The 27,809-nt window shown below is 40.5% G+C and overlaps 2 protein-coding genes across 2 annotated transcripts; one reads left to right on the top strand and one right to left on the bottom strand.

Annotated features, from left to right (window-relative positions):
• The first annotated feature begins 1,624 nt into the window (after positions 1–1,624).
• asah2 (N-acylsphingosine amidohydrolase 2) lies at positions 1,625–13,869 on the top strand. Its single transcript, XM_004086817.5, has 21 exons — positions 1,625–1,773; positions 3,110–3,238; positions 3,982–4,061; positions 6,136–6,279; positions 7,238–7,414; positions 7,502–7,629; positions 8,031–8,108; positions 8,463–8,583; positions 8,733–8,858; positions 8,932–9,018; positions 9,323–9,427; positions 10,527–10,608; positions 10,691–10,806; positions 10,943–11,037; positions 11,125–11,164; positions 11,237–11,335; positions 12,011–12,106; positions 12,383–12,529; positions 13,055–13,111; positions 13,203–13,291; positions 13,499–13,869. Exons 2-21 carry the CDS (start codon positions 3,115–3,117, stop codon positions 13,695–13,697), a joined length of 2,190 nt encoding a protein of 729 aa, XP_004086865.1. The 5' UTR covers positions 1,625–1,773; positions 3,110–3,114; the 3' UTR covers positions 13,698–13,869.
• Positions 13,870–15,248: 1,379 nt separating this feature from the next.
• On the bottom strand, positions 15,249–26,804 carry LOC105353796 (protein FAM13C). The gene is made up of 11 exons (XM_011473504.4): positions 25,943–26,804; positions 24,506–24,818; positions 23,429–23,567; positions 23,166–23,247; positions 23,029–23,089; positions 21,762–21,876; positions 21,601–21,684; positions 21,165–21,260; positions 20,767–20,978; positions 19,216–19,317; positions 15,249–19,145 (listed from the first exon to the last, which is right to left on the bottom strand). Exons 1-11 carry the CDS (start codon positions 26,154–26,156, stop codon positions 19,031–19,033), a joined length of 1,533 nt encoding a protein of 510 aa, XP_011471806.2. The 5' UTR covers positions 26,157–26,804; the 3' UTR covers positions 15,249–19,030.
• Between the last annotated feature and the right edge of the window lie 1,005 nt (positions 26,805–27,809).

A 27,809-nucleotide genomic window follows, 5' to 3' on the forward strand; every position in this document is an offset into this window, starting at 1 on the left:
AAGACTTACATTCTGCTTTTGATCTCTTCTGGGCTTGTGGTTCAGAAAAAGACCACCAGATCCACCGGCAGCAGAACAGTTTGAAACATGTCTTTTGGAAGTCTAAAACTTCTTTTTCTAAAGTGGTTTAAGCATCTCAGAGAAGCGCTAAAATCAATTCTAATCAATTTAACAATGAAAAAAATAAATTAAAAAAAGGTAAAACTTTGGCGCCCTCTACTGGAATAAACGTGGTTTCACAAATGTCCTGGTGGTTTCAATGGGGCCCTAAATTTAAATGAGCTGCCATCATAATTTCAATGAAAAACCAAATTGTTGAAGTTTATTAAAAATTCATGTCAAATCATTTAAAATGAGCCAATATATGCAAACATTGACTTTTTTTCGTTTTAATCTAAAACAAAGTTTTCATAAACCAAAAAAGGACAACAATGGGCTCACACTCTTATTTTGACATAACTAAAATTAAAAGTTATCATTATTGCACTTTTGAGTTTATACTCAATAATACTTTTGTTAAACATTACAAAAATAAACTAAAGATTTATCAACTTGTGCATTTTTCTTTTTACTTTTTAGTGTTAAATGCTGCTGCTGTTGCTGTTTTTTATACACAAAAAGATGTATTGTAGCTTTCATTTTGAAATAAAGGTGGCTGTCAAGTTAATAAATATTTGCTGTTTCAGAGGCTTTAGAACAAATAATTATGATGGTTTACTGCTCAATTACAACAATGTAAACACCTAAAAACCGACTCCAATCATCTTCTGATCTACTTTCAAATCGTTCCCAGTGGTCTTTTAATTATGATAATGTGTCATTTTCTAGGACATAGTGTCTGCAGAGCAGCAGGAGTCCAATAGAAATTCAACCTCGTGGGCGGGACCGTTGGCTTGGAAGTAAAGTCTCTGCTGATATCCTGTTATGCCTTTTTTTTTTGCTCTCCTGCAAGCTTACAGCCCCTCACACCCCAACCTAATATTAATAGTGCATCAAAAACAGCGAGCAATATCAGATCTATTTAGACGTACAGTTTGGATCCAGATTCCGGTTGGATCTATTTGTCTAAAAGCAGATGCATCAGAATGGAGCAGAGCTGGGAGCTTGTGGCCCACTGATTGTAGCTTTTTCCAGCAGACGTTCTCCATCTGCTCTTGATTCTCAACAATTTGATTAAAGAAATACTCAGAAACTCAGATTTACTCTTAAACTTTCCATTATGTTCTCCATTATAAGTAAATGCAATAAGAATATGTTAAAAACGATTTTCCTTGGCGTGCGTCTTTGAAGAGTTAAGGACAGTAGAATTGGATTCAATTCTTATGAACTCTTTGAAGCATCTTCTCTCTGTCTCTCATTTAGTCCGTAGTCCTGTCAGCACTGATAGAGACATGAAGAAATTAAAGTGAATTTCTGCTGAAATTTCAGCTGACAGCTGGTCTCCTTTAAAAAAGTTGACCTTGAGTTGGCACTTTTATGAACTTCCCGTGAGATCAATACTCAAACAGGCAAACAAAACACTCGGATAACATCTTTATTAGCATTTATCTGGACTCAGTGATCATAATCGCTGCTGCGTGATTGGTGAAGCCTTCAGGAATTGACCTTTGGAATGTGGACCCACAGACTCCTCAGTTTAGAAGCACACCTGAGCAGAAAACACCTGTCAGAGGTGCGCTGTGTCTGCTGGAGCTGAGTCTCGTCAGAGAAGACCATCAGTCTGACAGGAATCTACGACTTTTTGAAGTCAGAAAACAAAGGATTGATCTGGAGGTGAGTCAGAAGCTGCACAACTTTGACTGTCGTTGATCTATGGTTGATCAGAACTGATGAATGAACCATTTCCTGTCTACATTAGCGTCTACCATCTGTCTAGTTCTGGGAGTTTTTTCCCACCTGTTTGTCAGGATTCACAGAGCATTAATTAACCACTGGAGCACCTCTTTAAAATAGAAGACAGGAACTTAGGGCATGGGGGGGGGAAACATAGTTACCTGTATTTCATATCTGCTGTGATGTCTCTGCTGGAGTTTAGCTTTGGAAAAAAGAAGATGACAGAAAATAATGGCAACCAAATGAGTATACGACATATTTTCCTCATTTAGCTAAATAAATGTGAAGAAGTGTCTTTTTGATATAATCACTCAGCTGATGGGGTTTTTTTGTGGTTGCCATGGTGACTCTATCCTAACCTAAAGGACGTACAGAGCATCTCACATTTTTATGAGGTTTGGAGTCCAGGATGGGTCTCAAATAGTTCATGAAAATGATCTTAACCACATTTTTTCTAAAGTTTGCCAAAAACGTGTCAAAAATGTGCATATGTGACCCAACGGGAGTTTAAACGAGCTGTTTGAATGGCATCAGGCAAGACTCAGAGTTTTCTCTGACTGCAGACAACATTGGATGAGGGAGAGAGGGAAAAAAAGAGAAGAAAAGATGAAAGAAAGGAGAACTAAGAGGAACAGATGAAGGATTGAATTTACGGTATACCTTAGATACGAATGAATGCTGTGCAAACAGGAAGGGCTGATCTTTACATGGATGACAGTGAAGTTAATTGAGGATCTGAAGAACGGATAATTTGGAGGAAGGTGGTCAGTTAAAGAGAGATCGGCCGATCAAAGATGTGATTGATTTGCTTTGAACCTAAGAAAATTAAATGATCTTCCTGTAAGAAGCTGTTCTTGTTTGATCAATACACATGATCTCATTGGAAATACGTTGTTATTTCATTTTCTGGGATTTCATAGTTCCAATCAAGAGTTTTCACATTAATATTTAATGAAAATCTGTACTGATTTTGTGTTAATAGCTGGATGTAGAGGTTCCTAACCTCCACTTAGTTATCACTGTTGTAGTTTCTATGTAGTCTTAAGCAATGTGCTTCGTGATAATGAAACTGATAAGATAATATTTATGGCCCTTTAGTCTCAAATTTAGTGTTTTTCCTGTTAAGAAATACATTTTAACCGTTTTCTTTTCCTATAAAGCAAATATTCTACAGCTGCAAGATGACATTGAATAGTTTTTCAAAGAATGTCTGTGGTAAAGTCAAACAAATGTTTTTTCTGTTGTGAAGATTCACCTCTCTTTTCTGTGCTGACAGGCACCATGGCTGACAGGAAGTGCTGTGGTGTTTCTGCCGTTAAGCTGACGCTGAGCATCCTCCTCTTTCTCGTGACGGCTGCATGCGTGGCGCTAATTGTTGTGTTAGTCACCAGAACAACAGACACCGGTGAGCCACCACACTACAGCCTCACACAGCAATGAATACACAGCTGAACATAGTCCCTAATATATATGTTTTTTTCTAGTAATCCAAAGGTTTTGACCAACTTGGAAGGCAGAAAAAAATTGTCTTTTCTAAATAATTCAGGTTTTCTTACATTTCTATGGGTTGTTTCTCAACCAATTGGAATTCCTGGATAAGAACAAAGAAGTTAGCAATTCCATCCCCTAAAAGGTGTTGCTATGTAGAAGTAAAAACACAGTTTAACAATAAATGTTGAATTAAGCGATTCAGATCAAAACACACATTTGATTAAAACATCACTAAATCATTGTAGATCATTTGAAACAAACCATCTGAAAAACGGTGGATTTTCAGCTTCCATGAAAGCATTGCATCGCCTTGTTGGAATTTATCTTGTGTTTATGAACTTCACACAACAAATCTCTGAAATGGTCATTGTGGAAGTCTCATTCTCAATTCTTATTTTGTTAGTATCTGCAAACTAGAATATGACTACTACAAATGTGAGAAACGAAACCTCTAGTGTTCGAAAATGTCAGTCTGCCAATAAAAGTCACAACATCCATTTTAGTGTTTAGCATTTCACCCACTGCAAGCTTCTCCAGAGCAACAACGACCAAACTTTAAGTTTGCTTCCTTAGACGTCCATCTTTTTTTTCATATTTAGTCTTTACATTTTGAGGGGGAAAATCTGTTCACCTAATGTGTTTGCTCTGTCCCGTCAGAGCCGGAGCCTCAGAGCAAAACGTACCTGATTGGAGTGGGCCGAGCCGACTGCACCGGCTCAGCAGCTGAAATCCCCATGGTCAGTTCCAAAACACGCTGCCTTCAAGCTGCTTCCTGATTCCATGAGCTCGCTTCATTTTTTTAAATACCTGAGATCAAACATGCAGACTGTGGGGACACGGTCCAGATCCAAACCTGATAGCTCAGCTCTGTAGTAACTAATCCATCTCATTTCACTCACCTGCTTCTGCTTCACCTGCAATCATCTCCAGAATCATGTCGGCTACAGAAAAAAGTCACATTAAAACCTTTTATCTCCCACTTTACTGCTTTATTAAACAAAAATCTAGAGGATTAAAAGTTGGTATTAAAGCATAGAAAGAGTTTTTATCTTATCAGTCATTTAAAGGACAAACAGAATGGGTTCTAAATGGAATCTTCAAAGCCAGAAAATTAAGGATGCTAGCTGCTACTGTTAGCAGTTGATTTGGAAGCTAGGAAAGTGAGCATTAATCCAATTTTTTTGAGAAAAGTGAAAATAGAATTGATCTCTAGAACTACGCCTTTGGAAAAGAAGTTCCAGTGAAAGTTCCTGTGCAGTAATTTAAGTTCTAATGTAATCTTTGGTGGGTTCTGTATTTTGATCATCATGTCTTTAATGTTGAAATGATAAAGTAAACTTGAAAGAGACGGTGCTCCAAAGTCTGCAGAGATCAGACGCCTTTCATCAGACGGAGTGTGTTTGCACTGATAAGCTTTCTGCTTTCTCTGCAAAGATAATCAAACACCTCTAACCGTGAACACGTGAGACGTAGACAACAACAAAACAATCAATACAATCACGCTTCTGCTCAATTTAACACGTTTTTAGCCTCCAGCAGCCTGAAGAAGACCAGGCGGATGAATGGATGTGATGCTGAGATCAATCTAGGTACTGAATTAACAGAAATTTTCTATTAATAATTATATGAAATCTCACATCAGATGATAGTGGATGGAAATGTGGATGAACCAACTCCAAAACAGCTGAGTCATCTTGTTGGAGTAACTAGTTCCTCTGTGTCTCCTATTGAATGTAGAAATGAAAAAAGAAAGGGTAGATTTCGTGGGCAGCAGGGGCTCAGGTTGGCAGGTTGCCCAATGATCGAAGGGTCGGTGGTTCGATCCTCAGCTAACTGTCGTTGTGTCCTGCGTAGGAATGTCCAGGTGATGGTCAGACGGGACGTAGGCGCATCCTGGCAGCCACACCTCTGTCAGTCTGTCAGATGTGGTCACATTCAGTCGTCATTCTACTTGTAGTATATTTGGATGATTTTTGTCTTGTGATTTTATAAATAAGCACACCAAGGTTTCATCAGTGTAAATATTGACATTTTGTGTTATGGCATAACAAATAATTTTAATAGAAGCGTAAACAAAAATGAAGAGCATCAAGCATTGAGCCCTGTGGTACACCACGACTAAAGACTGGAAGACAAATCAAAAGTTTTCCAGCCATTAGGGACACATAATTAGTTTTAGGACGAGTTTTAGGACAGTAGTTTATTTAAAATATGGGACCAAAGCAAAAGTAAATAAAAAAAATTTAGATAATACCTTCTGTTTAAGCAAAACAGTAAAAATAAAATAAAATATAATAAAACATTATGGTAGTTTGGCTAGTATAGATGTTTGTGATACTTATTGTGGGAATGAGATTTACTATGCAGAATCAGTTTTCTTAACTACATCAAATTTCAAAATTGTGTTTTAAAACAAATTTTAAAATAAAATTTAAAACAATAAAATAAAATAGTACAAAAAAGATCAAATTAGAGAAAAAATTAAAAATTACAGAAAAAAGACAGAAAGAAAAATGAAACATGGCCCACTCTTCGTAATTATTAAGTTGAATACATGTTGTGTCAACAATAACGTTAATTCTAAATTTTAAATGAAATGATTAAAAAAAGACAAGACAAATCTGACTTTTTTACTCAAGTAAAATAAAAACTTGTCGTTCTTCAAAATTTTGATGGAAATTCTGTTTTATTTATGTTTGTCAAATAAGTAGAATTATTCTCTGACTGATTTTTGTTGTGATTCAAACACTTATACATTGGAAACTTGACAGATTTTTTTATGTTATACACACATTGTTTGTTTGTTTACAGATGGGTTATGCAAACTCCCAGCAGAAAGCTGCAGGAATTCACACACGTCTGTTCAGCCGAGCTTTTATCGTTGATGACGGAAACCAGAGAGTTCTATTTGTCACCGCCGACATAGGAATGATTTCCCAAAGACTTCGGCTAGAGGTGAACATGCACACACACACACTTAACGGTTTTCATGTCTTATGAGGACAGATTTTGAATATACCACTTTTGGGGACTACCCTTTCTCAATGATCCGGAGCAAACGTTCAAAGTCTGGCCTGTGGGCCAAATGTGGCCTGCATTCAAATTTCAAAAAGTCTGCAGCTTCCTGTGATAAAATAATTTAATTCCCCAAAATGTTCTAAAAATTATGTGTGATTTCTTGATTGTGGTTGCCTAAATTATGTTTTCATATGTCACTTTAAAGTGACACTACCAGATGAAACAAAGTCTTGTCAGTTCTGTAAATTTAATGATTTTTCAAAAAAGTTATTTAAATTATTTTTTGCACGGAGCCATAATTTTAAAATAAGACAAAAAAAATCGCAACTATAATAACCTGAATCTTTATTGTTATGGTCTCGTGGCAGTTTTCTGATGATGGAGGACACATTTAAAGCTAAAATGTTTAGCTCAAAATTGCATTTCTGAGTATTTCTTTGTTCAAAAAAATTATTTTTTTGTTCTTTTTTCTTTGTAAAAAGATTGTATTTGTGACGGGAAAAACACCCTGGGTGGGCCACACGCTCCCTGCTCTGCTTGTAGACAAATGGAGTCACAAACATCTTTGTTTTCCTCTTCTGTGCTGTAATCTGGATCAAAACTGCACAACTGGATAATTGCAATATTGCTTGCCATTTTTGTTGCAGTGAGGAGAAGGGGGTGGACATGGTTGCTCTGCGCCAACAGTCCCGGCAGCATTTCAAAAGTGAATTTCTAATGAACTCCTGCAGCTCTGCAGAAACTATTTCTGAGAAAAACAACACAGGCTTTTACATTTTGGCTAAAAACAGCACAATCACAATGAAGACCACCTGGAATTTGGAAAACAGATCAGAAGATGGATCTTTCAACTGGTGGCATAATTGTAAAGGAGACGTTTGAATTTTCTGTTCAGGTTCTCAAGGCTCTGCAGGAAAAGTACGGAGACCTTTACAGGCGGGAAAATGTTGTTATGAGTGGGACTCACACTCACTGTGGTCCAGGTGGGTATTTCCAGTACACGCTGTTTATGATCACCGGTAACGGCTACGTCAAAGAGTCCACAGAGCCGCTGGTCAATGGCATCGTCAAGGTGTGTGTGACTCCCGATGTTTGTTTCTGAACTTAGTGGTTGGACACATTGTCATTGGAAACTTGCTTTATGCTTTACATCTTCCAGAGTATAGACATAGCCCATCGTAACATGAGGCCTGGCAGGATTTATGTGAACAAAGGAGAGCTGGTTGACAGCAGTCTGAACAGGAGTCCTCACTCCTACATGAACAACCCAGAAGACGAGCGCAAAAGGTACAGCACCATTCCCACCACACAATTACAAATCTATACATATTTGATTGACAGATTATGTATAAAATGATTGGCATTTTCATTCTGGTGTCACTAGGATTTATAGTTGTTTCATACATCACAGAGATATCTAAATTGACAAAGTATGTTTACAATGCATGTAAATGAAGTTGCTGGCTCTCAGCTTTCATTTAGGTTTGGAGGAGATGGCACAGATTAACAGAATTATTTAAAAATGAACTCTTGAAGCATCAATGTTTTATGTTGTAAATACTGATAGATTATTAGATAAAGTTGTTAAACATTTGGTGAATTTTATTTTATAAAATATTTCTAGTCATAATGTTAACTCTCACCCTAAAAAAAAAATCAAATTTCAAACATTAATATAAAATCTGCAGGTATGAGAAAAACACGGATAAGCAGGTGGTGGTGCTGAAGTTTACAGATTTGGATGGAGATGGGATTGGAATGATCAGGTAAAAAAAATATTTAAGCATCTTCATATCCTATTGTAATTTGGTTTTGCATTGATCCGATTGATCTTAGAAGTCAGATGAGGCTGAAGTTTGCGTCCGATTTCTTTTTTTTTTTTTTTTTTTAGCTGTCACTGTCATTAAACAAATTTTTAATGACCTTTTAATGGTCCCTTCATGAAATCCAGTGTAGAAATAAAGTTTAAGGAGGTTTTTGGTGACCTGTAGGTGTCACTAGGAGCAGTTAAAAATGTAACCACTGGAATTTTTATTATAGTTATAAAAAATATTGACTGAAAAACTGCTGTAGTTTTAAATTCCACTAAAATTTTGTTTTATTTATTTCCTTCCTAATAGCTGGTTTGCCGTCCATGCGGTAAGCATGAACTTTACCAACCGCATGGTGAGCAGTGACAACATGGGGTATGCTTCCTACTTGCTGGAACAGGACAAAAACTTTGGGGAACTCCCTGGACAGGTGATGTGAAAAATTCAAGTGGCATCTATATCTTTTCTTTTTTTAAACATCCAGTATTACACCTTAAGTAGAATTTATATGTGTTGTAAATGACATGACAGTAATGTATATTCTACCTAAATCTAAAGCAGTTGATGTGCACATTGCAGGGAAGTTTTGTGGCTGGATTCTCCTCCAGTAACCTTGGTGACGTCAGTCCAAACACCAGAGGACCTCACTGTATGAACACCGGCCTTCTCTGTGACTATCTGAACAGCTCCTGTCCCGTTGGAGGGGTACATGCACACAAAAGAAGGATGAAAAAGTCATTGGTATTGGTATTACCTGACTGGTGTTCATCTTTATCAGACTAAGATGTGTAAAGCATTTGGACCTGGAGAAGACATGTTTGAGAGCACCAGAATTATTGGACACAACATCTTCATGAAAGCTAAGGTTAGTGACTGTCTGGACATTTTTTTAAAACTTGAGTCACTCTTAGGCTGGTGCCATAATTGGGTAAAACAAACAACAAATGACCTCAAAGCAATGAAACTAAAATTAGAGCATCACATGCATTTACCAGTTTACCTACCTTGTGGAGTCTTCGAGTTTGGGTGGCCTTTTTGGGGACACACTAAATTATTGTGAACTCACATGATAAACTGTTCCTTTTTCTTTAATTACTGAGTTATTTACAGAGTAGCGGATAAATAAAAGTTTAAAAAAGTGATTATTTTTGTGTTTTTGTCCTCTACAGGAGCTGTATGCAAATGCAGTTCATGAGGTGACTGGCTCTGTTCAGTTTGCTCACCAGTGGGTCAATATGACTGATGTGACTGTTCAGCTCAATGACACACACACAGTGAGTGCCCAAAACAACACACCTTGTTCAAAAGATTGAAATATTCTAGAAATATTGCTGGTCGCAAAAATAATTTAGCAGAGAATGTTTGTTGTTTTACTTACTTGCATTGTTAAATGTAACATAATGTTTTCAAAACACTTTTTAAGCTACAAGTTATATTTATATGAGCAATTCTAAAACTTGTATCTTATTTTTTTTTTAAAAATTCAGATATTTGTAACCAATTATGTTAATTTGGTATATGCATGTTGCTCCCTCATGTTAGACCGCTTCCGGTTTGGACAGTTGATAGCAGAGGAGTGTTTTTTACATGAAAAAAAAACATAGTATGTACTTAATTACTTCTCACACTTCCAAAACTGTCTTCTGTCTACTTTTGCTATCGATTGCTCTTAGAAAGCAGCGCGCTGTCATTAATGCTAATCATTTCTATTTCAGTATGATGAAACTCTCGGAAATTTCAAGCTTAACTTTTATTAAATCTGATGACATCATCAACTGTTGCTGATGGCCATCTCCTCCATTTGACTTTGGAGCCGTGCTAGTGCAGAATGCAGATCTTAATCTTGGCTCAGGCTTAATCCTGGGCACCCAGCTCTGTAGAAGAGTAGTAGTTGTGTTCAGAACAGGCAACATTAACGCTTTGCCCATCAAGGTTTGACAGCTCGATCAGGTCAAAAAGAATAAAATAAAAATGAAAGCGACCTTGCCAAGTATTAATGACCCACTTCTTCCACAACTCACCATCTTTTGGGAAAATGTGGAAACTCAAATTAATTTATTTGGCTGATGCTGTGCATTAAGGTAGCTTGATGTCCTGTCCTCTTTGGAAAGAAAACATTGCCTTCTTGATATCCAATAAAAACAAAAAACAAAAACAAAATTCAATTAGTACACGGACCGTCCTGTTTTCGGGAAAGCGACAAATGCAGTTACCCGCAAGTGAAAATAACTCAGCGGTCCACTGCATACAACCCATAATATCATATATAGGCATTACAAGCCATTTTTTGTCACTACCGACATTAACAAAACTATCCTTAAATTAGGAGAATCCTTTTAAGTCAATGGTGTGTTATTTTTGTTTGTGTCACAGGGCAGGACATGTAAACCGGCACTGGGTCACAGTTTTGCTGCAGGAACAACTGATGGAGGCGGAGATTTAAACTTTACTCAGGGTGATTTCACCATCACTCCACTCTGATTCTACAGGAGTTCTCTTGTGCTGGCATTTAATGTAGCATGAATGTCTGTATGAAGGCGCTGTGGAAGGAGACCCCTTCTGGGACGGAATCAGAGATGCACTTTTGGGCCCCCCTTCCAATCAGACGAAGGATTGCCATCATCCCAAACCAATTCTGTTCAGCACAGGAGAGGTCATTCAAATTTAATAATTCAACTATTATCACATGTATTAGTTCATAATCACTGCTAATCATGATAGAAAGGTTTGATAGGAAATGACTTTGTGGTGGAGTTGAAAAATGTAAAGCTATTGTATGTTGTGTGCAGATGAACTGGCCTTTGCCTTGGCATCCTTCAATTGTTGACGTTCAGATCATCACTATCGGTTCAGTAGCCGTTTTGGCTATTCCTGGAGAAATGACGTATAGAAGTTTAATCCGTCCTACCTTTAATAAAACTATCAAATCACTGGTTAAACTTTATAGTAATACACCTGTGTGTTTTTATAGTACCATGGCGGGAAGGAGGCTTAGAGCAGCCGTGAAAAAGGTGAGCACACATAAATTTGTTTGAAAGCAAACTTTCAATGGTATTTTTGACAATTTTCTACTCATGTCTCAGGAACTGGAGGCTGCTGAGAAGTTCAAAAACGCAGAAGTGGTGATTGCCGGACTCAGCAATGTGTACACTCACTACATTACTACGTTTGAGGAGTACCAGGTAAGCAGTTGCTCAAGACCATGCCAAACAGCCACTGCAAACATTTTGCACATATTGCAAAGATGAAAATTGAGCAACTCAAACCAAATTCATGTAAAGAGCCATCTGCCAAAACCCTCGAGCGACATCTGTGCACATCGACTAATGAAGAATGCAAGAAACCCTTACAAGTTATGTATATCATGCATGTCTCACGAAAGAGCAAAATTTAATTCCTGGAAAATGGGCAAAATGTGCGTAGTGACTGTATGACATGGTCTTCAACCTAATTATTGAATCATTAAATTCTATTCTGACTGAAGGACATGAATATTTAAAAAAACATTAAAAAAAACTTTGATGTTTAACCTTTATTTATAATAACATGTTAAAATGGTACATACATGTTTGCAATGAAAAAAAAAACACATAATACATCTTGATGGCATATTATTTAAGTAAGTAAGTAAGTCCGTTTTATTTATATAGAGCCTTTCACAGATAAAATTACAAAGCGCTGAAAAATAAAAAACATACAATACAGTAAAAGCAGAAAAACAATGAATCAAATATGATGTAAAGCAAAACGAAATAAAGAAAAATAAATGTAGGTTAAAAATACAACAATAGCAATGAAACCAGTCAGCTAAAAGGTGTTGTGTGATCAAGGCCTCGCTACCATTTTTTTTTTTCCAGATTCAACGTTATGAAGGAGCCTCCACCATCTTTGGTCCTCACACCTTTGCTGCCTACCTGCAGAAATTCACCAACTTAGCCAGAGCCATTGCTCAGGTGTGAATGAGCTGTCATGTTTTTCATTTATCTTTTTAAAATGTTTTTATTTATTTTTTTAGAAAAACTGTAAAATGATGCTTAATTTGTAAGTAAAAACCCAATAATCAAGCTGTTAATATAAGAAATAAAATGAATTGGAAAAAGTTTTGTAATCCAAATAAAAAAGTTATATACTGTTAAAAATACACCCTACAAGTTTATTTGATATTATAAAAAACAGTAACAAAACATTTTTGTAAGTGATGCTACACATTATTTGTCTTTTATTTTCAGGACAAGGTGTCAGAGCTGCCAGTTGGTCCTGAACCACCCTTCTTTACAAACCTGTTCAACCTAATGGCTGCAGCAGCTTATGATGCAAAACCAGAAAATACCAGCTTTGGAGACGTCCTTGATCAGGTCAACAGCATTTACAGACAGGTAGGTCACCTGCTTAGGCCTGAGATGTTCCTCAAAGTATGTCTTTCAGACAGAACCTGCTTTTTCAGTGAGTCCTACTTCAAGACAAAAGAAAGAAAGAGAGAAACCAACTTCTCTATAAAAAAATGACCCTGAATTACATTACAATTGATCTACAGTTTATACTATAACTTTATTTTGTGAATAAAGTTGAATCGCTTCTTCCTGCTTCTTTTCAAGCAATAAATCAAGTTCCACATGACTTTAGTGAATGATTACTATATTTAATTAAGCAAATGTGTCTGTTTTTCTGTTTTTTTAATCTATGCATTTCATCATCTCTGTAATGAGTTTGATAAATCTGTGGGAAGTTTTTGTTTTATTGATTACAATACTTGAATTCAATCCATCCATCCATCCATCCATCCATCCATCCATCCATCCATCCATCCATCCATCCATCCATCCATCCATCCATCCATCCATCCATCCATCCATCCATCCATCCATCCATCCGTCAAGCGGTTGCATTGTTTTTGATTACAGGGCGATGTTGTTTCAGTTACCTTTGTAGCAGGAAACCCCAGACACTCTGGAGACATCGTAAGACTCCTTACAGTTTTGGTTTTTGTCATTTTCCATTTTCTTTTTTCTTTTATCTTGGTGATGAGCGTCGTTTTCTTGTTTCTTGCAGAGAGATAAAACATTTGTTACAGTAGAGATGTATGACAACCTGACAGACAGTTGGGGGGTGGTCCACAATGATGCATCATGGGAAACCAGGTGGGTTAGAATGTACTCTGTGCTCAAGGAGAAAATGTTAGTACTCATACTGGACAATAAATCCATCATAAGAAGCTGCTCAGATTTCCCTTCATGATCGAATTCAAGAGTCTTGAGGAAAACTTATCTTCACAAATTTTAAAGAAATTCACTTCCTGTTAAAGGGCCCTCTCTATTGTATAACATTAACGTTGCCGTTACTTATAGGTTTCATTGGCTGAAAGGTTCAAACCGTCGAAGTAATGCTACAGTGGAATGGCACATTCCCTCATCTGCCCCAAGTGGTCTTTACAGGATCAGACATTTTGGACACTACAAACAGCTGCAAGGCTTGCAGACCATCATCACACCGTATGAAGGCTCCTCTGACATCTTCAGAGTTGTTTCCAGCTTCTACCATCAGTGATTCGTCAAGACTGAGGAACACGTCACTTTTGTTCAGAACCGGCCTGATGGAGTTTCTTGATGTGCCTTGAAGTTGTAAAAGCAACTCATTTGTCAAAAAAGCACAAATATATGTTATAGGACTTCAAAATGGAGTCCATTAAAGTGTCCATTAAAATAGTTTGCATTTACAATGATGTGTAGGAATATGATGTCTTCGTGTTCATTGTTAGAACTCATAAGGTGTTCTTGAAATCTCTTGCAGGTACTTTGGTTTTAGTTTACTCCTTTAATACCAGAGCTTTAGCTCCAGTGTTTAAGTTTTTTTTGACTATCATAAAGAATGATTTCCATGGTCTGTCTGCTTGCTTCTCAGTTGCGTTGACACTAAAAAACAAAACGTTTGTTAATCAATCAGAATGTTCACAATGGCTCCGTCGGACATCCGTCGCTTCTTCATTGCAATGTTAGCTTCATGCGGGAGTTCTATTCTATGTCGCAGCAAAAAAACGGAGGACCCTTAATTTCGCCATGGACGGCAAAAATTTAGTTTGGAAATACAAAAACATGACATCATTTAGGAAAGAAAACAAGCATTTTACAGGGACTTAATGAGTAAGGAGAGGGCATTGGCCCTAATTGCTTAAGTTTTGGATGAACAAAGAGAACAGGACAAACTACTCAACACAGGGGCGGCAGGATAAACCACTCCTCTGAGAGCAGTAGGGGAGGGTGGATTAACCAGAGATTCAACAAAAACAATGTAAACTAATTGGCAGTTGTAGGATGGATTCCCCACACAACGCAATGAGATACACCACAGACAGACCAGGGCAAATCTTTAACCATTTACAAAATTAGCATGATTCTAAAGTGGAAAAAAAGCAACCTTGTGCTGATATTCAACACTTTAGAATAGTGAAATGTTTACAGAATCAACCTTAATCAGCTGATTCTGTCTCGTAGAAAAGCGTCTTTTTCCCCAATATGCAACACTTTACGTTTGTACGGTGTTGTATTATGGCATAATTAGCTGACTTACGTTGATTGCGTGAATTGTCAAACATTGTTATTTAGGTGTTGCCAGCGACATCTCTGGTGTTAAAGGATTAAAGATGTAATCATGTGACGAGTTTAAAATCATTTTAAAAAGCCATGTCCATCAGCAAGGGTTCTCAATCCTTTGCCTACAGAATCTTTTGATCTAAAATTCACACATTTTTAATGAAGTAAGCTTCAGGACTTCAGGAAAATCCAGAGAGCAGGAGGTCACGAATTTGGGATTTTAAACATGCTAATTTACTTGGCAGTGGAAACAATGGCAATGGTCCACCTGAAATGAATGTTGCGTTTATCGATAAATTTATTATTGCCATAATGTAAACAGGTTCTCATTCAAAAAGTTCAAATTACATGATCAAAAACAAGATTAATATCAATCACAGCCTGATTTAACCTGAATTTTTTGAAGCATAGTTCACCCACCTGTCTCCTCATTTAATGGACTGTTAGTAAAAAAAATCCAGTGTTTCTTTATCAGCTGGAATAATACAAAGCAAATAACATGAGAAAGTTTTGATAGCAAAAATATTTATTGTAACTTCGTATAGAAATTTCAGTTTAACCAGGATTGCACATCACAGGGAAGTCATCGTCACGGTGGCAGGAACAACAGCACCACATCAACACAGACATGCACTCGGCCTTCAGCGCTCTGGAACATGAATCCGACAGAGAGCCCAACCTCAACGGGACTTCACTTGACACAAAACAGATGTCAGGAATACAGGAGAATATAAAACTTTCTTCAGACACGATGAGGTGGTTTCCTGGTCCTAGAAATCTGACACATGCTTCGCGTTGCTGGGGAACCTTTTCAGGTTTTGTCTATTTTTACACGTGGTTCCACAAACACACAGATGGTGGTTGGGTTTGTTAATCTACTCTTTTTTTCTCAGCTTTACCACAAAGAAAACAGGTTTTACTCATAACATGCTGCACCGTAAAAGCAACTGCCATGAGATGATCTTTCATTAAACCCAGCAGCATTTAAAAATCCTTTCCCATAACAGACACATTTGCTGGACAGGACTTACTCAGTTCAGTCTGATTGTGTTTCCACAAACTCCTTGCTCTCATCTCCTTATCAGTACACATGGTGCAACACTTTGGATTCGTTTTTAGGCCTAAAGTGCTCTTACATAACTGCAGGCAGACCTTTCTCCAGTCACATTCATAAATTACATATTTGGGCACAAGATTTGAAACCTGGTCTGTTACCATTTACCTCATGTCCTGCCCTCTGCTTCAACTTCCTGGCCCATCTCTTCAAAATAAAGCTCACAAAATCCAACAGCAGCAGTTCGAGCAAGATGTGACAGAATTTTTTAACAGATGGGTTAAATAATCTGACTCTTCCATGACCCCATCGCTGATTATCTCAAAAACACAATTTTTGGCAGCTTTTAAACATTTTCTCTCACTGGGTGGCAACCAGGTCAAGACTTAGAAATGCACAGAATTGGTATTGCATACATGTATGTCACATATTAGTCTTTTCACATAATTCTGATTCTATGACGTGTTTTTCTTTGGACTGTGACAGCTTTGGACAATTTTGGAATGTTATTTTTATAAATTTTTGAATTTTTCTTAAATTGGTTTTTAGTTTCCTCTTGGGGGGAAACACTTCTACGCCCCGACTGAACCAATCAGTTCAAAGGGTAACAACAAGGTGGCTGGTTTTGCAATAATATCCATTCACCAACGGCATTTTAGAAATAAAAATGTTGCATCCAATATTAGACAACTTCTTTAACTTGTGTATTAAATTTACCCCATTTTTCCAAGGAGTCTTTGCAAAAAGAAAACAACCTCTAACACAGATTTACTTTGATTTTAAGATAAAATTGCTTTTAAAATTATTTTTGTGTTTGCTTTACTTTTAGCCGTCACACGATGAAGTCTTAGGGCCACCACAAAAAAAAAGTTAAATAAAGTGAAAAGATTACGAGAATTACGTTATAAAGTTATGAGAAGAAGCTATATTTTATGAGAATGAAATACTTTCATAAACTCTAAATTGAAAATTTATGAGATTACAGAAATAAATATTTTGGGCAAAATCCTGCTTACTAAGAACAATAGCAACAAAAACACAAATAAGGGACCAATATTGTGTTTAGGTGTGAGAGATGTAGAGCTTACTTTAAATTCAAGAGAAAAGTATGTAAAATTTACAATTATTTTTGTCTCTGTCAAACAGTGAGCAATCAAAGACTCATACGACGAACATAAAATCCTAAAATCACGAGAAAAAAGTCAAAGGTTTATGAGAAAAGAGTTGTAAAATTTTGAGAAAATAGCTGTAATTTTATTAGAATAAAGATGAAAAGAACATTACGAACAAAAAGTCAAAAGTTTATGAATAAAAAATAGTAAGCTCTTGAGAATAAAGGTGTAATTTTGTGAGATTTAAATTGTAAAACTATAAGAAAAAGTTGTAAATTTACAAGAATCAATTTATAGAACAATGAGAAAGAAGTCACAATCTTATTAAATTGCAGCAGTAAAACTGAAAAAGTTGTAATTTTATGAGAAAAGAGTTCTACAAGAAAAAATCTTATGCTGTTTTAATAATAAACTTGGTAAAGTAAGCTTCTATCCACATTAGGTGTCAACTAAATCCATCAATCCATTTCTGGCGACACCATAAGGTTTCAGTTTATCATAGGTATCCATGTCCCATGATGCATTTGGACCTCTGCAAGTATAATGCAGAAAACGATTTGCTGTCGGTAAACCGCTCTTTGTGGGTCAAGAAACTTAATCACCAGACTCAGCGTCTCCTGAGAAACCACTAAACCCTCTGAATTAATCGTTGATGAAACCAACGATATCCCTGCAGCCGTCCAACTACAACTTTGTCTTTTTCCTCCAGAAAAGACATGATTCCCCCCAAATTTATGTGACAGTTTTTCTTATCATGACTTTAATCTCATAAATATTCAATTAATAACTAATGAAATGATAAATTTAGTCTCATAAAATGTAAACATTTTTTCCCTCATAATTAAACAACTTTATTCTTGTAAATTGTTGAGCTTATTGTCATTCATTTATTTAGTTTCATGGTGGCCCTAACACTCACATGGCTAACTGTTATTACATTTATTTTCCAATATTTATGGACACTAATTCAGTTCTATGAATGAGACTTCCCCACCATTATGAAAAACTGAGAAGGAAATGTTTTGATTTTAGAGCGGATTTCTTTCCAGCCTACCTACAAACCCAACAGAAAAAAGTCTGGAGGTTTTTTTTGCAGGAAGCAGCATTTATAACAAAAAGAAAATCTTACACTGGAAATGTTACTGTTTCAGCTTCAGAACTGGTGTAAAAGTTTGACTTTAACCCCAAGCTGCTTCAGTCAACGAAGGCACAAATGTCAAATTAGACCTTAAAGAGACACAATTCATCAGATGATGTGACTTTAAAGACAAATTCTGGTGGACCTGAAGCCTTTCCCTATAAATGCAGGACAGTTACAGCTCAAAAATATCAGATAAAATGTGGATTGAGGAAAATGGTTGAGTAAATATAAAGAAACCTGGAGATTATTCTACAATTTGAAGAAGCAGTCACCTCAGAAATCCCCTGCTTGGTGCACAAACTTACCAAATGTCTCCTTTGACTTTTGTCGTTCAGATTTGTTTGAAACAAAAGATCTCTAAGGACATTTCTATGGTTATTGTACAAAAACAGAAATAAATTGTTAGGAAAGAGAGCTAAAGTCGGAAAAGAAAGTTTTTGCAGAACTATTGTTCAAGAGCACTTTAGAAAATCAGAATTGATTCATAGAAATAAGAGGCATGCACGTTAAATCAGGACAATATTCTATCAGTTTCTGTTAAAAAAAATGGCACAATCTTTCATTTTATGTCAGATGTGGTTTTTTAAAAAGTTCAAATGGTTTTGTTCTTTTTTCTGCCAGATTCTGCCAGAATCCTCAAAACTCTTCCAGAATCTGACCGTTAGCATTGGTCTTTGAGTTGTTTACTCCTTTGTTTTTTTCTTCTCATTAATCTCATATCGTTCCCCTAAACAATAATCTGGATAAAGTTTGAAGTGAACGTCTCTGGGAGGTTCATGGTTTGCAGGAAGAACGGGTCTCGTATTGGAGGCCTTTGTTTTTCTCGCTGGCGGATTAAAGTGCTCTCAGTTGGACTCAGACACATTCAAAGTCTTTATCAAGGAAGGCAGAAAACTAGTTCATGGTGAGAGGATGATGGTAGAAGAACAGCAGGAGGATGATGGGCTCACTGTTCAGACGATGTGGAAGGAAGTCCTGTTTCCTCACAGGGTCTCCTGTTTGCTGAGCAGGACCTCCAGCAAGCGCAGTTTTGCTTTCAGCTGCTTGTATTCATGGTACTCCTCCTTCATTGGACTTCGGTCCTCCTTCTGGCAGATCCTGTCAGAGAGGAGAGCCGCATCAGTCTCTTGAACTCATCGTGGGATCGATGGTACAGCGGTTGACTCACCGTCCGGTCTGACGGAAGAACTCGTCCTCAAACTCCTTGAGAACTTTGCGCCTGGACTTCTTCTCTGCTCGGGTCTCCCGCAGACACTCCAGCAGCTGAGACCTTCATAAGGTCCATCCAGAGAGAAGCAGGTGAGACAACACAGTTGGTACAAAACCACCTTTCTGAGAACTAGTTCAGTTCTGACCCGAGCTTCTACCAACTGACTGGCTTCAGAAGTCTTTCGAAGTGTTTTGATGTTTTCATGGTAACCAGTTTTCAAACTAACATAGAGACCCATTCAGAGTACAAACTATGTCTGAAAGAGAACGCTAAAGGAACCAATGCTGAAAGAATCTACTTAACTTTAAAAACAAAAACAGTTTCAAAAACCCTATAAGTTTTCAGAAGCCTTAATCACAAGCACCTGTACGGGTGCTGCAGGTTTTGGATTGTCCAGGTCCGTGGTCACGGAAAGGAGCCGCTACATCTTCAGGGGAGTGCAGTTCTGTCTGGTTGCGTTGGCCACCTCAATGGATAGCATGAAAATGAAGCGTGCCATTGAGATGCATGTGGTACAGTGAGTGTATCGTGAAGTATTTGTGAAGCTCATGGATGTTACACTGACTTTTGACCAACTGTTGAGGCTGACGTACAGTGAGAGTACTGGCTCCTTACTAACTGTGCAAATGCTATACACAAGGAGTGTGCATGTGATCCCCAAGTGTTTGTAGGACGACTGTTGAAAGTCCACACAAGCTACACTCTAATTTCCTCATTTCTAACAGACAGGCTGCAGCACGGAGCACGCACGTGTCACATGATCAGCCCTAACGGACTACCTATGCAGTCTGCAGGATGATTTGGGGGGGTTAAAGGGGAAAAACACGTACGACACACCTGTGTCTCACCTACTTCCTCCCCTGTTACATGTTGTATTGTTGTTCACTACAACCTGTTGCCTGCAGCATGAACGTAGAAAAAATGTGCATGAACATTTTCTTTCTACGGGTTCACAGATCGGTCAACCACCTTGATATTTCGTCCAGGTTACCCGTGTGTCCCCTACAGGTTTTACCATTGTTCACCCACAGATACCTCATGTCCATGTGGGGAACTTTATGACTAAGGCTTTGGGACAGTCAGTGGTTCTGGGTCTACAGGAACAAGTTCAGTTCTTCTTGTTTTTTTGCAGAACTTTGCTACAGAGTTTTGGTTGACTGTCTCTAAACTAAGACAAAACATATATAAAGTAGTTAAAAAGACAAAAATTAAAGCAGTTTTTGTAACAGAATCTTTTGTCTTGTCTTGTTTCCGTTTGTCTCTGGCATCTTATTGACGTGTGAACTCTGAATAAAAGTTTATGAACTTTTCTGACTTATTACAAGATGTTAACATTTCACACGATGAACCATCACACCGTTTATGTATCCTCCGGAAACACCACCGGAAGATGGAACAGCAGCAACATTTTTCTGACCTGATTCTCATCGTTTTGAGGGCTAAAATGGGGGATGGGGTTGAAAGCAGGTGTTTTCTGCCCGGCACAGGTGCAGTGAGGTGTGGGCGCACCTGGACGCTTCGTGCAGCTTCGCTGTAGTAACAGCAGCTTGTCTCCGTACAGCTTTTACTTCATCGATTGGAGACACGAAGGCCGGGTCGCTGTCTCGATCGCTGTCCTCTTCACCGGCTGCCGACCGAGACACTTTGCTGGGGGGTGGGACAGGAAGCTCATCCCCCAGGGGGGAGCTTGTGGAGTCTTCGTCAGAACCGTCCTCTTCCTCCTGAGAAACAGGAAAAACTAGTGACCCCCGTGTGAAGGATAATTGTTAAAGACTCTGTCGGCTCGTGGAGTTGAAGAAAAGGATCTTCCAATAAAAATGAGCTTCACAGTTTTCTGCACACTAAACCAGCACGTGGTTATTTCCTGTCACTGAGTTGGATGCGTTTGATTGGAGGTTTGTTCTTACGATGGTGCTGAAAATGGGGCTGACACACAGCAAGCGTTTGATCATCTGGTAGCGGTCGTACAGAGGCTTCACCAGGTTTTTCTCCCGTTTGGTTCCCTGAAAGACAAACAACGTTTATTTAAGGTAGAATTTTGAACGGCGCCCCCTGTTGTTTGAATGTTGAATCTCATGCTCACTGACTAGAACATTTACAAAGTCTAGAACAGCTTTTGTCTGGTTAAAACATTTTCATTTCTACCACCGATGTCTGATTTTTACAGATACATTTGGTTTAGTAGTCAAGATCCTATTATTTTGTCAAGTATCGATTCCCTCTGTAACCATGAGGGGGCAGCATACGACTCAGCTGAGTGAGAGAGGTGGTTCTGGAATGAAGGTACTGTTCGTTGTTCTGGATTTGTCCTGTGCTACAACAAAAGCCATTGGTTCTGCTCACCGGTCGACCATGCAGACTCTCAAAGTACAGCAGACACTTCTGCAGCGTGATCTTCTCCAGCACCATCTGAGCCTGCGTCATCTCCTGCAGCACAAACGGGACGCGGAGGATTGGCCTTCAGCTGGGTTTGTGTCTGTCAGACTGAAATGGACGTCGCTCACCTTCATGTTGTCGGGCAGACCCAGAGACTGCCTCTTCTCTTTCAGCCGTCTGAACAGAGACTCCACCGTTTCCTCCAGAGTGGGAGGGTGTTCTGCCGCGCCTCGCTGGCCGAACCTACGAGTTCATTTGACGTTAGAGGTGTGAAACTCACATACTCCTTTTGTTTACATCCATTATGAGACAGATCCATGTTCTGGGTCAGAAGTCTCAACAAAGATGCACAGACCTCACACTCATGGTGGACACTCTTCTAGAAGGACTGGAGTCCCTCTGGGATCGGGTAAGACTTATCACCTCTCCTGCCTGTCCGGAGTCGATCCCGGGGCCTTCCTTGAGGGATTAGTTCTATTCTATTCTATTCTATTCTATTTGTTGGACATTCACCTAGTTTATTTGTTTGATGTCCAAATGACATATACTGTGTCCTCTTGACCTTCTTTCCTTCCAGATGACAGAGCTTCAATCCCTCAAGTCTCGAGGTTGTGTCACACAGCCATCACACAGATTTTGCGCATTTTCCACATCTGAAATGTCTTTGGTGATACACGGCTGATGTACATAATTCAAAAGTGCTTCTTGCGTTCACCATTCGTCCACGTGCACAGATGTCCACGGGGGTTTCGGCCGACAGGTTTTTATAAGAATTCGGTTTTGGGCTGTTAAGAATTTTTGGTTGGTTGAGAGTCCGTAGTTCATACGCTATCATTATTATTTGGCTTTTTTTTGCTAGATGCATACACAAATTTGTGGCTTTTTACAACCGTTCCATGTGGGTCTGATAGATTTGTCACGCATGAACCACTGATGTGTAACTTTTATATCACGTTCAAATTATGTAATTGTCACACAAATCACTAATGAATTGCATATAAACAGAGCTATAGTCACACACGCTTCATGTTCTACCTTGATTTGCGTGTTCTTTGCGTGGTTTACTTCCGTAGTTTTAACATCTGTGAAAGTTTTACGTAAAGACCAAAACCTTTCTCACTTTTTCCTCGTAGATTCACGTATGACCCGTTTTCGTGGGAGTGACACGGCCTTAAGGGGGCTCCAGCCCCCTTGAGGCTCATACGCCCACCTCAACTGTCGTCATGAGAATGGAACATGCCATTGTCGTGCGTGTGGTAGGTGTATCGTGAAGTATTTGTGAGAGTAAAGGAAGTTCCACACTTCACATTCCACACTTCACTTTTGACAAACGGGTGATGCTGTTGTACGGAGAAAGATCTTTTCTATGAACTGAACTGTGGAGAAACATCTCACCTGCCGCCGTCGGCTGTTTCCTCCTCAGATGGCTCGAACACCGACTGCCTGAGTCTCAGCTCTGCAGAGGAAACATCATCAGACGTGACACAGACGTCCACCATGACTAAAGCCACAGCAGCAGAGGTCCTACTCACCTTTCAGCTGCTTACGGGACTTTGCCAGTTCACTCATCACTCTGACCATCTCCGGGTTGGAGTATTTGTCGTTGTAGGACGGCTGAAACCCAGAGACACAAGCATTCAGGATGAGAGAAAACCTTAAACGGTCACGTTCTGCTGTTGATTGTTATCGGCTAATTCCATTTTTGAAAAATAGCTTGAGGTGTTTTTGGTAAAAACCAAACAGGTTTGAAGCCGTTGTTAGCAGGTTTGGGTTTTCTGTGACGTTGTGGATTCACCTTGTAGTTCATCTCTTGCTCAAACTGATCCTCGAACCTGCGAACCCTCCTCTTCAGGCTCTGGATATGTTTGGTGAGGAAGGGGATGGAGGCGGGGCACTCCTCCTCTCCTTCAGTCCTGTCCGCTCGACCCCGACACCTGAAGGAAATGCAGCCGTCAGCACCGACCTGCTTCCAAACCTGACCGGATCCAGCAAAAACGGAACTTGGATCTGTTTCCTGCTCTGACGCCCTTTAAGGCGTCTTCATTTTCACGCCTCAGAAGAAGTTTCAGACAGATTTATTCTGTAAAACCAGAATAGATCTGGAAAGATCAAAGGGATTGACGGGAACGTTTTGTTTTGGTAAATATTTGCAGCACATGAAGTGAAGTGAAGCGGCACTCCGACCCAAAGTGGGTCACAAACACATTCTGACCCTCTGGCTGCTGCTCCGAAAATAGACGGAGATGAAGAGGACGTTCAGATTACCGAAGAGGCATTAATGCAGCCACAACATCCGGGCCAGAGTCACGGAGTTATGAGTTATGGAGCTGCAGTAAACAACAACAGAGAACCCCGAGTCCAGACCCACAACAAGCTCCTGGTGCAGGCTGGACCCATCTGGTTCAGAGTTTCAGGGTTGGTTTGAGCCAAAACACCAACTCCTAATCCAGATCTGCATCAGAACCATCGACTGAATCTGAGAACTGGACCGAGTGAGTGTGGACCCGCCCCCACAATGAAGGTTTACTTCCAGCTCCATCAAATCAAATCAATTCAGGCGCCATTTTTTCACAAAACGGACACCGCCATGTTGGAGCCAGAAAGATTCAGAACCAGAAACTGGACCCGGAAATGCTCAAGACCATCAAATCCAACCGAGGCGGTTCACATCTGAGTCTGAACCGGAGAAACAACAGTTCCTGTCATCCAGTTGGATGTTTCCTGATGTGAATTTGTCTTTCTAGAACCCGGGTCATGGACAGAACCAGCACCTCCAAAAGCTGTTTTCTGTTTCTCTGGACCGGCAGGACGACCTCCAACCGACAAACAGGCACAAAAACAACAGACAAACAAACAAGTGGGCGGAGCTTACTGGATGTACTGCTGGCTACAGGGGGGGGACGGAGCTGCGTCTGGGTCGGAGTTGAACCTCAGGCTGTGGCTGGAGCAGCGGGGGGAGGGCAGGGGGCTGGAGAGTCCTGACAGCAGCTGGAGGAGGGCTCCTCCTCCATCCTCGGAAACGTCCCCCCCTCCCCAGTCGCCTCCGGGGTTGCTCCTTTGTGGGGAGAGGTGAGGGCTGGGGGGCAGAACTCCATCAGGGGTCAGGGGCTGCTGGCCGGGGTGGATGGGGGTCAGGGGCTGATGCCGGGGGGACTGCGGAGGTCTGGAGAGGACGGTCAGCAGCTCTGCAGACACACAGGAGATCTCGGTCACGCCTCCTGCACATGCTCAGTCCGCGCCACGCTTCAGAACCACAAACAGAACATTAGCCTGAGTACTGCGTCCTGCAGCAGATGAGTCAGCGCTGTGAGGTTCTGTTGGGTCAGAGTGACTGGGTCACTGCTGACCTCCAGAACCAAAGCTCCTCCTGGATTCCTCTGTGGGGGAGAAAAAACTGAAAGATCTGAATGAAGCTGTCACTGCAGATCCACCTCTGCAGAACCACACACACACACACACACACACACACACACACCCACACACACACATTCATGCACACCCACAAACACAGATACATTCTCACGCCAACCAGCACACATGATCAGAGGAAACAGCTGGTGGTGTGCACATACACCCACACACATGCACACATACACACATTCAGAGAAAAGTGCATGTGCCACACACATTTATGTAAAATCATGGGCAAATACACACACGTGCACACACACACCCACATACAAACACCAAAACATGCTCACACCATTGCCCACACAAACATACAAGCACACACATTCATGCACACATCTCTATGCACATGCACAAACACACGTAAACACACTTACATGTACTCGTTCATTTACAGACGCTTTTGAACACTCACACACTCTAATGTACACACACACCTAGACGCTGACGTGCACACACATGTTCTCACACCTATACGCTGACGTGCACACACACACACACACACACACACACCCATACGCTGACATGCACACACACACATACACACACCTAGATGCTGACATGCACACACCCCCATTCGCTGACATGCACACATACACACACGTATACAAACCCTCCATATGCTGACATACACACACATACGCTGACGTGCTAACGCCCCCATTCGCTGACATGCTAACACATGCATACACACCCCCCTTGACGCTGACGTGCACACACACACACACACACCCTTTACGCTGACTTGCACACACACACCTCATGTGGAAAAAGCTGATTTGCCAGAAAGAATGCAGCAGATCAGACGGTAACAGAGTCACATGACTCTTTCCTTCTCAATGAGAAACACGCAGCACCTGATGGAGGAGGGTTAAAGCTGTGGACATGCGGGTGTTTTTACCTGGGGGGTTGTTTTCATCTGCAGGGATGCTGTGGCAGACAGCTTTCGTCCTCACCTCCCTCCCCACCAGCTCTGCCGGGGCGCAGAGGCTCTTCTGCTCCTTGCTGCCCAGAGCAGGGGGGCTCTCCTCCGGGGACGGTCCTAGTGAGGACCCCCCCTCCACCTCCAGAGCCTGGAGCTTTAGCAGTGAACTCTGCAGGCAGAAGCAGAACATGCCAGACACACTGATCCGGAGATTATCCAGGTACCACGGGGGAGTCCCAGCACAGGGAGATGGAGGGCAGTGGGATGCTGTTATAGAACACTGACTCCAGATATTATCCAGGACCCACTCTCAGAGGCATCAGAAGACAGTCACGGCCGGAGAGAAGCCACCTCCACCCATTCAAACGATGATCCTGTCAGCCTTTCCTCCATGAATTAGTCTGATCTGATCCTGAAGGAGAAGTCTTGTCAGTTAGCGTTTCCAGAGATTAGTCAGGGTCACTGGAGGAAAGAGTCCCCAGTCTTTCTGTCAGTTTCAAGCTCCGGTCTTTAGCCTGATCCAAAAAGGAACAGATTCATGTCTTCAGCTGACTCCCCGTCTCCTTGTGCAGCATCCGTCCAGGAATTAGTCTGTTCCAGTCAGCCTGAGCTCTGCAGCTGGGAGTGTTTTGAATTTTCACCCTCTGCTTTTGCACGTTCGCTGATGATGATGATGATGCAATGGTCTCCTCCTTCTCTCACCGTCTCTACCAGCGTGCCTACACCTCCCTCGCCCCCCCTCCTTCCCTGCTTGGATTACTCATCCTCGGTCTGGGGAGGGAGAGGAGGCAGGAGGATGATGGGGGATGTTTGTCTCCAGCAGGATGAGCGGGGCGGCCGACAGACCTGTGGGGAGCGTTTCTCTGATCGTGAGGATTTTCCCGCATCAGAGGAGGAGGTCCTTCCTGCTGACATCACTGTGTGCGTTTCTGTCTCATTCATAAAAGCGGAGGAGGAAGAAGAGGAGGAGGAGGAGGAAGAGGAGGAGGGGTACTCAAAGATGCTTTCATTCTTGAAGAAAAGCTGCATTCATAAAAACCAACAGAAGACTTTCTGCTCTTATTTTGTTGATTCTTTTCACATTGGCTGCCATTTGCCCCCCCCTTCCCCTCCCATCCCCAGCAAATACCCCTGGTCTAATACAGTAAAAGCTGCTGATGAAAGTAGTCGTTATGGCTCAAACCAAATGCAGCTTTTTGTTCACATCCATGAACTTTCCACGGTTCTGTTCATGGAGATGTTTGAAGCCCATTGGTGAGCTGAGATCCTGATGGGGGATGGGGGGGGTCTTTCTTCTCAATCATCCCAAAGACCCGGAGGTCAGGGAGAATCCACCCCACAAACAACCCCACATCATGATCCTCCCTCCATGTAACCTCACATCTGGAGCAGTGCAGTCAGACGAATTCAGTTCTCCAGAAAAACCTCCACATGCCGAGTCTTCCATCAGAGTCTTCCATCAGAGGGGGTGGGGGGGGGGGGTGTGCTGGATAGTGTAGTGTGTGAGGGGGTAGGGGTGGAGCTGTGGTTGTGTTGTGATCTTTGGGCGCCTGGGCCTGCTCTGGCCTGCGGTGACAAGACTCTGGCTGGGTGGTGGGCGGCTCCTGGGTCCCGGCTCAGTTGTTGGACAGGACAAGTTAAAAGTAAAATAAAAAAATAACATAAAGCTCAACTGAAAGTAAAACAATGAAAGAGCGACATCTAGTGGCCAAAGAAAAATACAACAGGAGGGAAAATTCCCACCATGTTGCACTGACATTTACAAACTAAATAAATTAGCTTTATATACATGTGAAAAGAAAAAAATTGAATAGTTGTCCAGCACTCATTTATTTATTCATTT

This window comes from Oryzias latipes, chromosome 19 (assembly GCF_053564925.1).
Source record: "Oryzias latipes strain Hd-rR chromosome 19, Olatipes_Hd-rR_3.1".
Taxonomy (NCBI): domain Eukaryota; kingdom Metazoa; phylum Chordata; class Actinopteri; order Beloniformes; family Adrianichthyidae; genus Oryzias; species Oryzias latipes.

Excerpts from the sequence above, each read along its gene's own strand:
- asah2 (XM_004086817.5), top strand. The coding sequence starts at position 3,115 with ATGGCTGACAGGAAGTGCTGTGGTGTTTCTGCCGTTAAGCTGACGCTG. Across the intron at positions 8,109-8,462 it reads GATGGGATTGGAATGATCAG|CTGGTTTGCCGTCCATGCGG; the intron begins GTAAAAAAAATA and ends CCTTCCTAATAG. Across the intron at positions 8,859-8,931 it reads GCTCCTGTCCCGTTGGAGGG|ACTAAGATGTGTAAAGCATT; the intron begins GTACATGCACAC and ends CATCTTTATCAG.
- LOC105353796 (XM_011473504.4), bottom strand. The coding sequence starts at position 26,156 with ATGTTCTGCTTCTGCCTGCAGAGTTCACTGCTAAAGCTCCAGGCTCTG. Across the intron at positions 23,090-23,165 it reads GTCCCGTAAGCAGCTGAAAG|AGCTGAGACTCAGGCAGTCG; the intron begins GTGAGTAGGACC and ends TTTCCTCTGCAG. Across the intron at positions 19,146-19,215 it reads TTCTTCCGTCAGACCGGACG|GATCTGCCAGAAGGAGGACC; the intron begins GTGAGTCAACCG and ends CCTCTCTGACAG.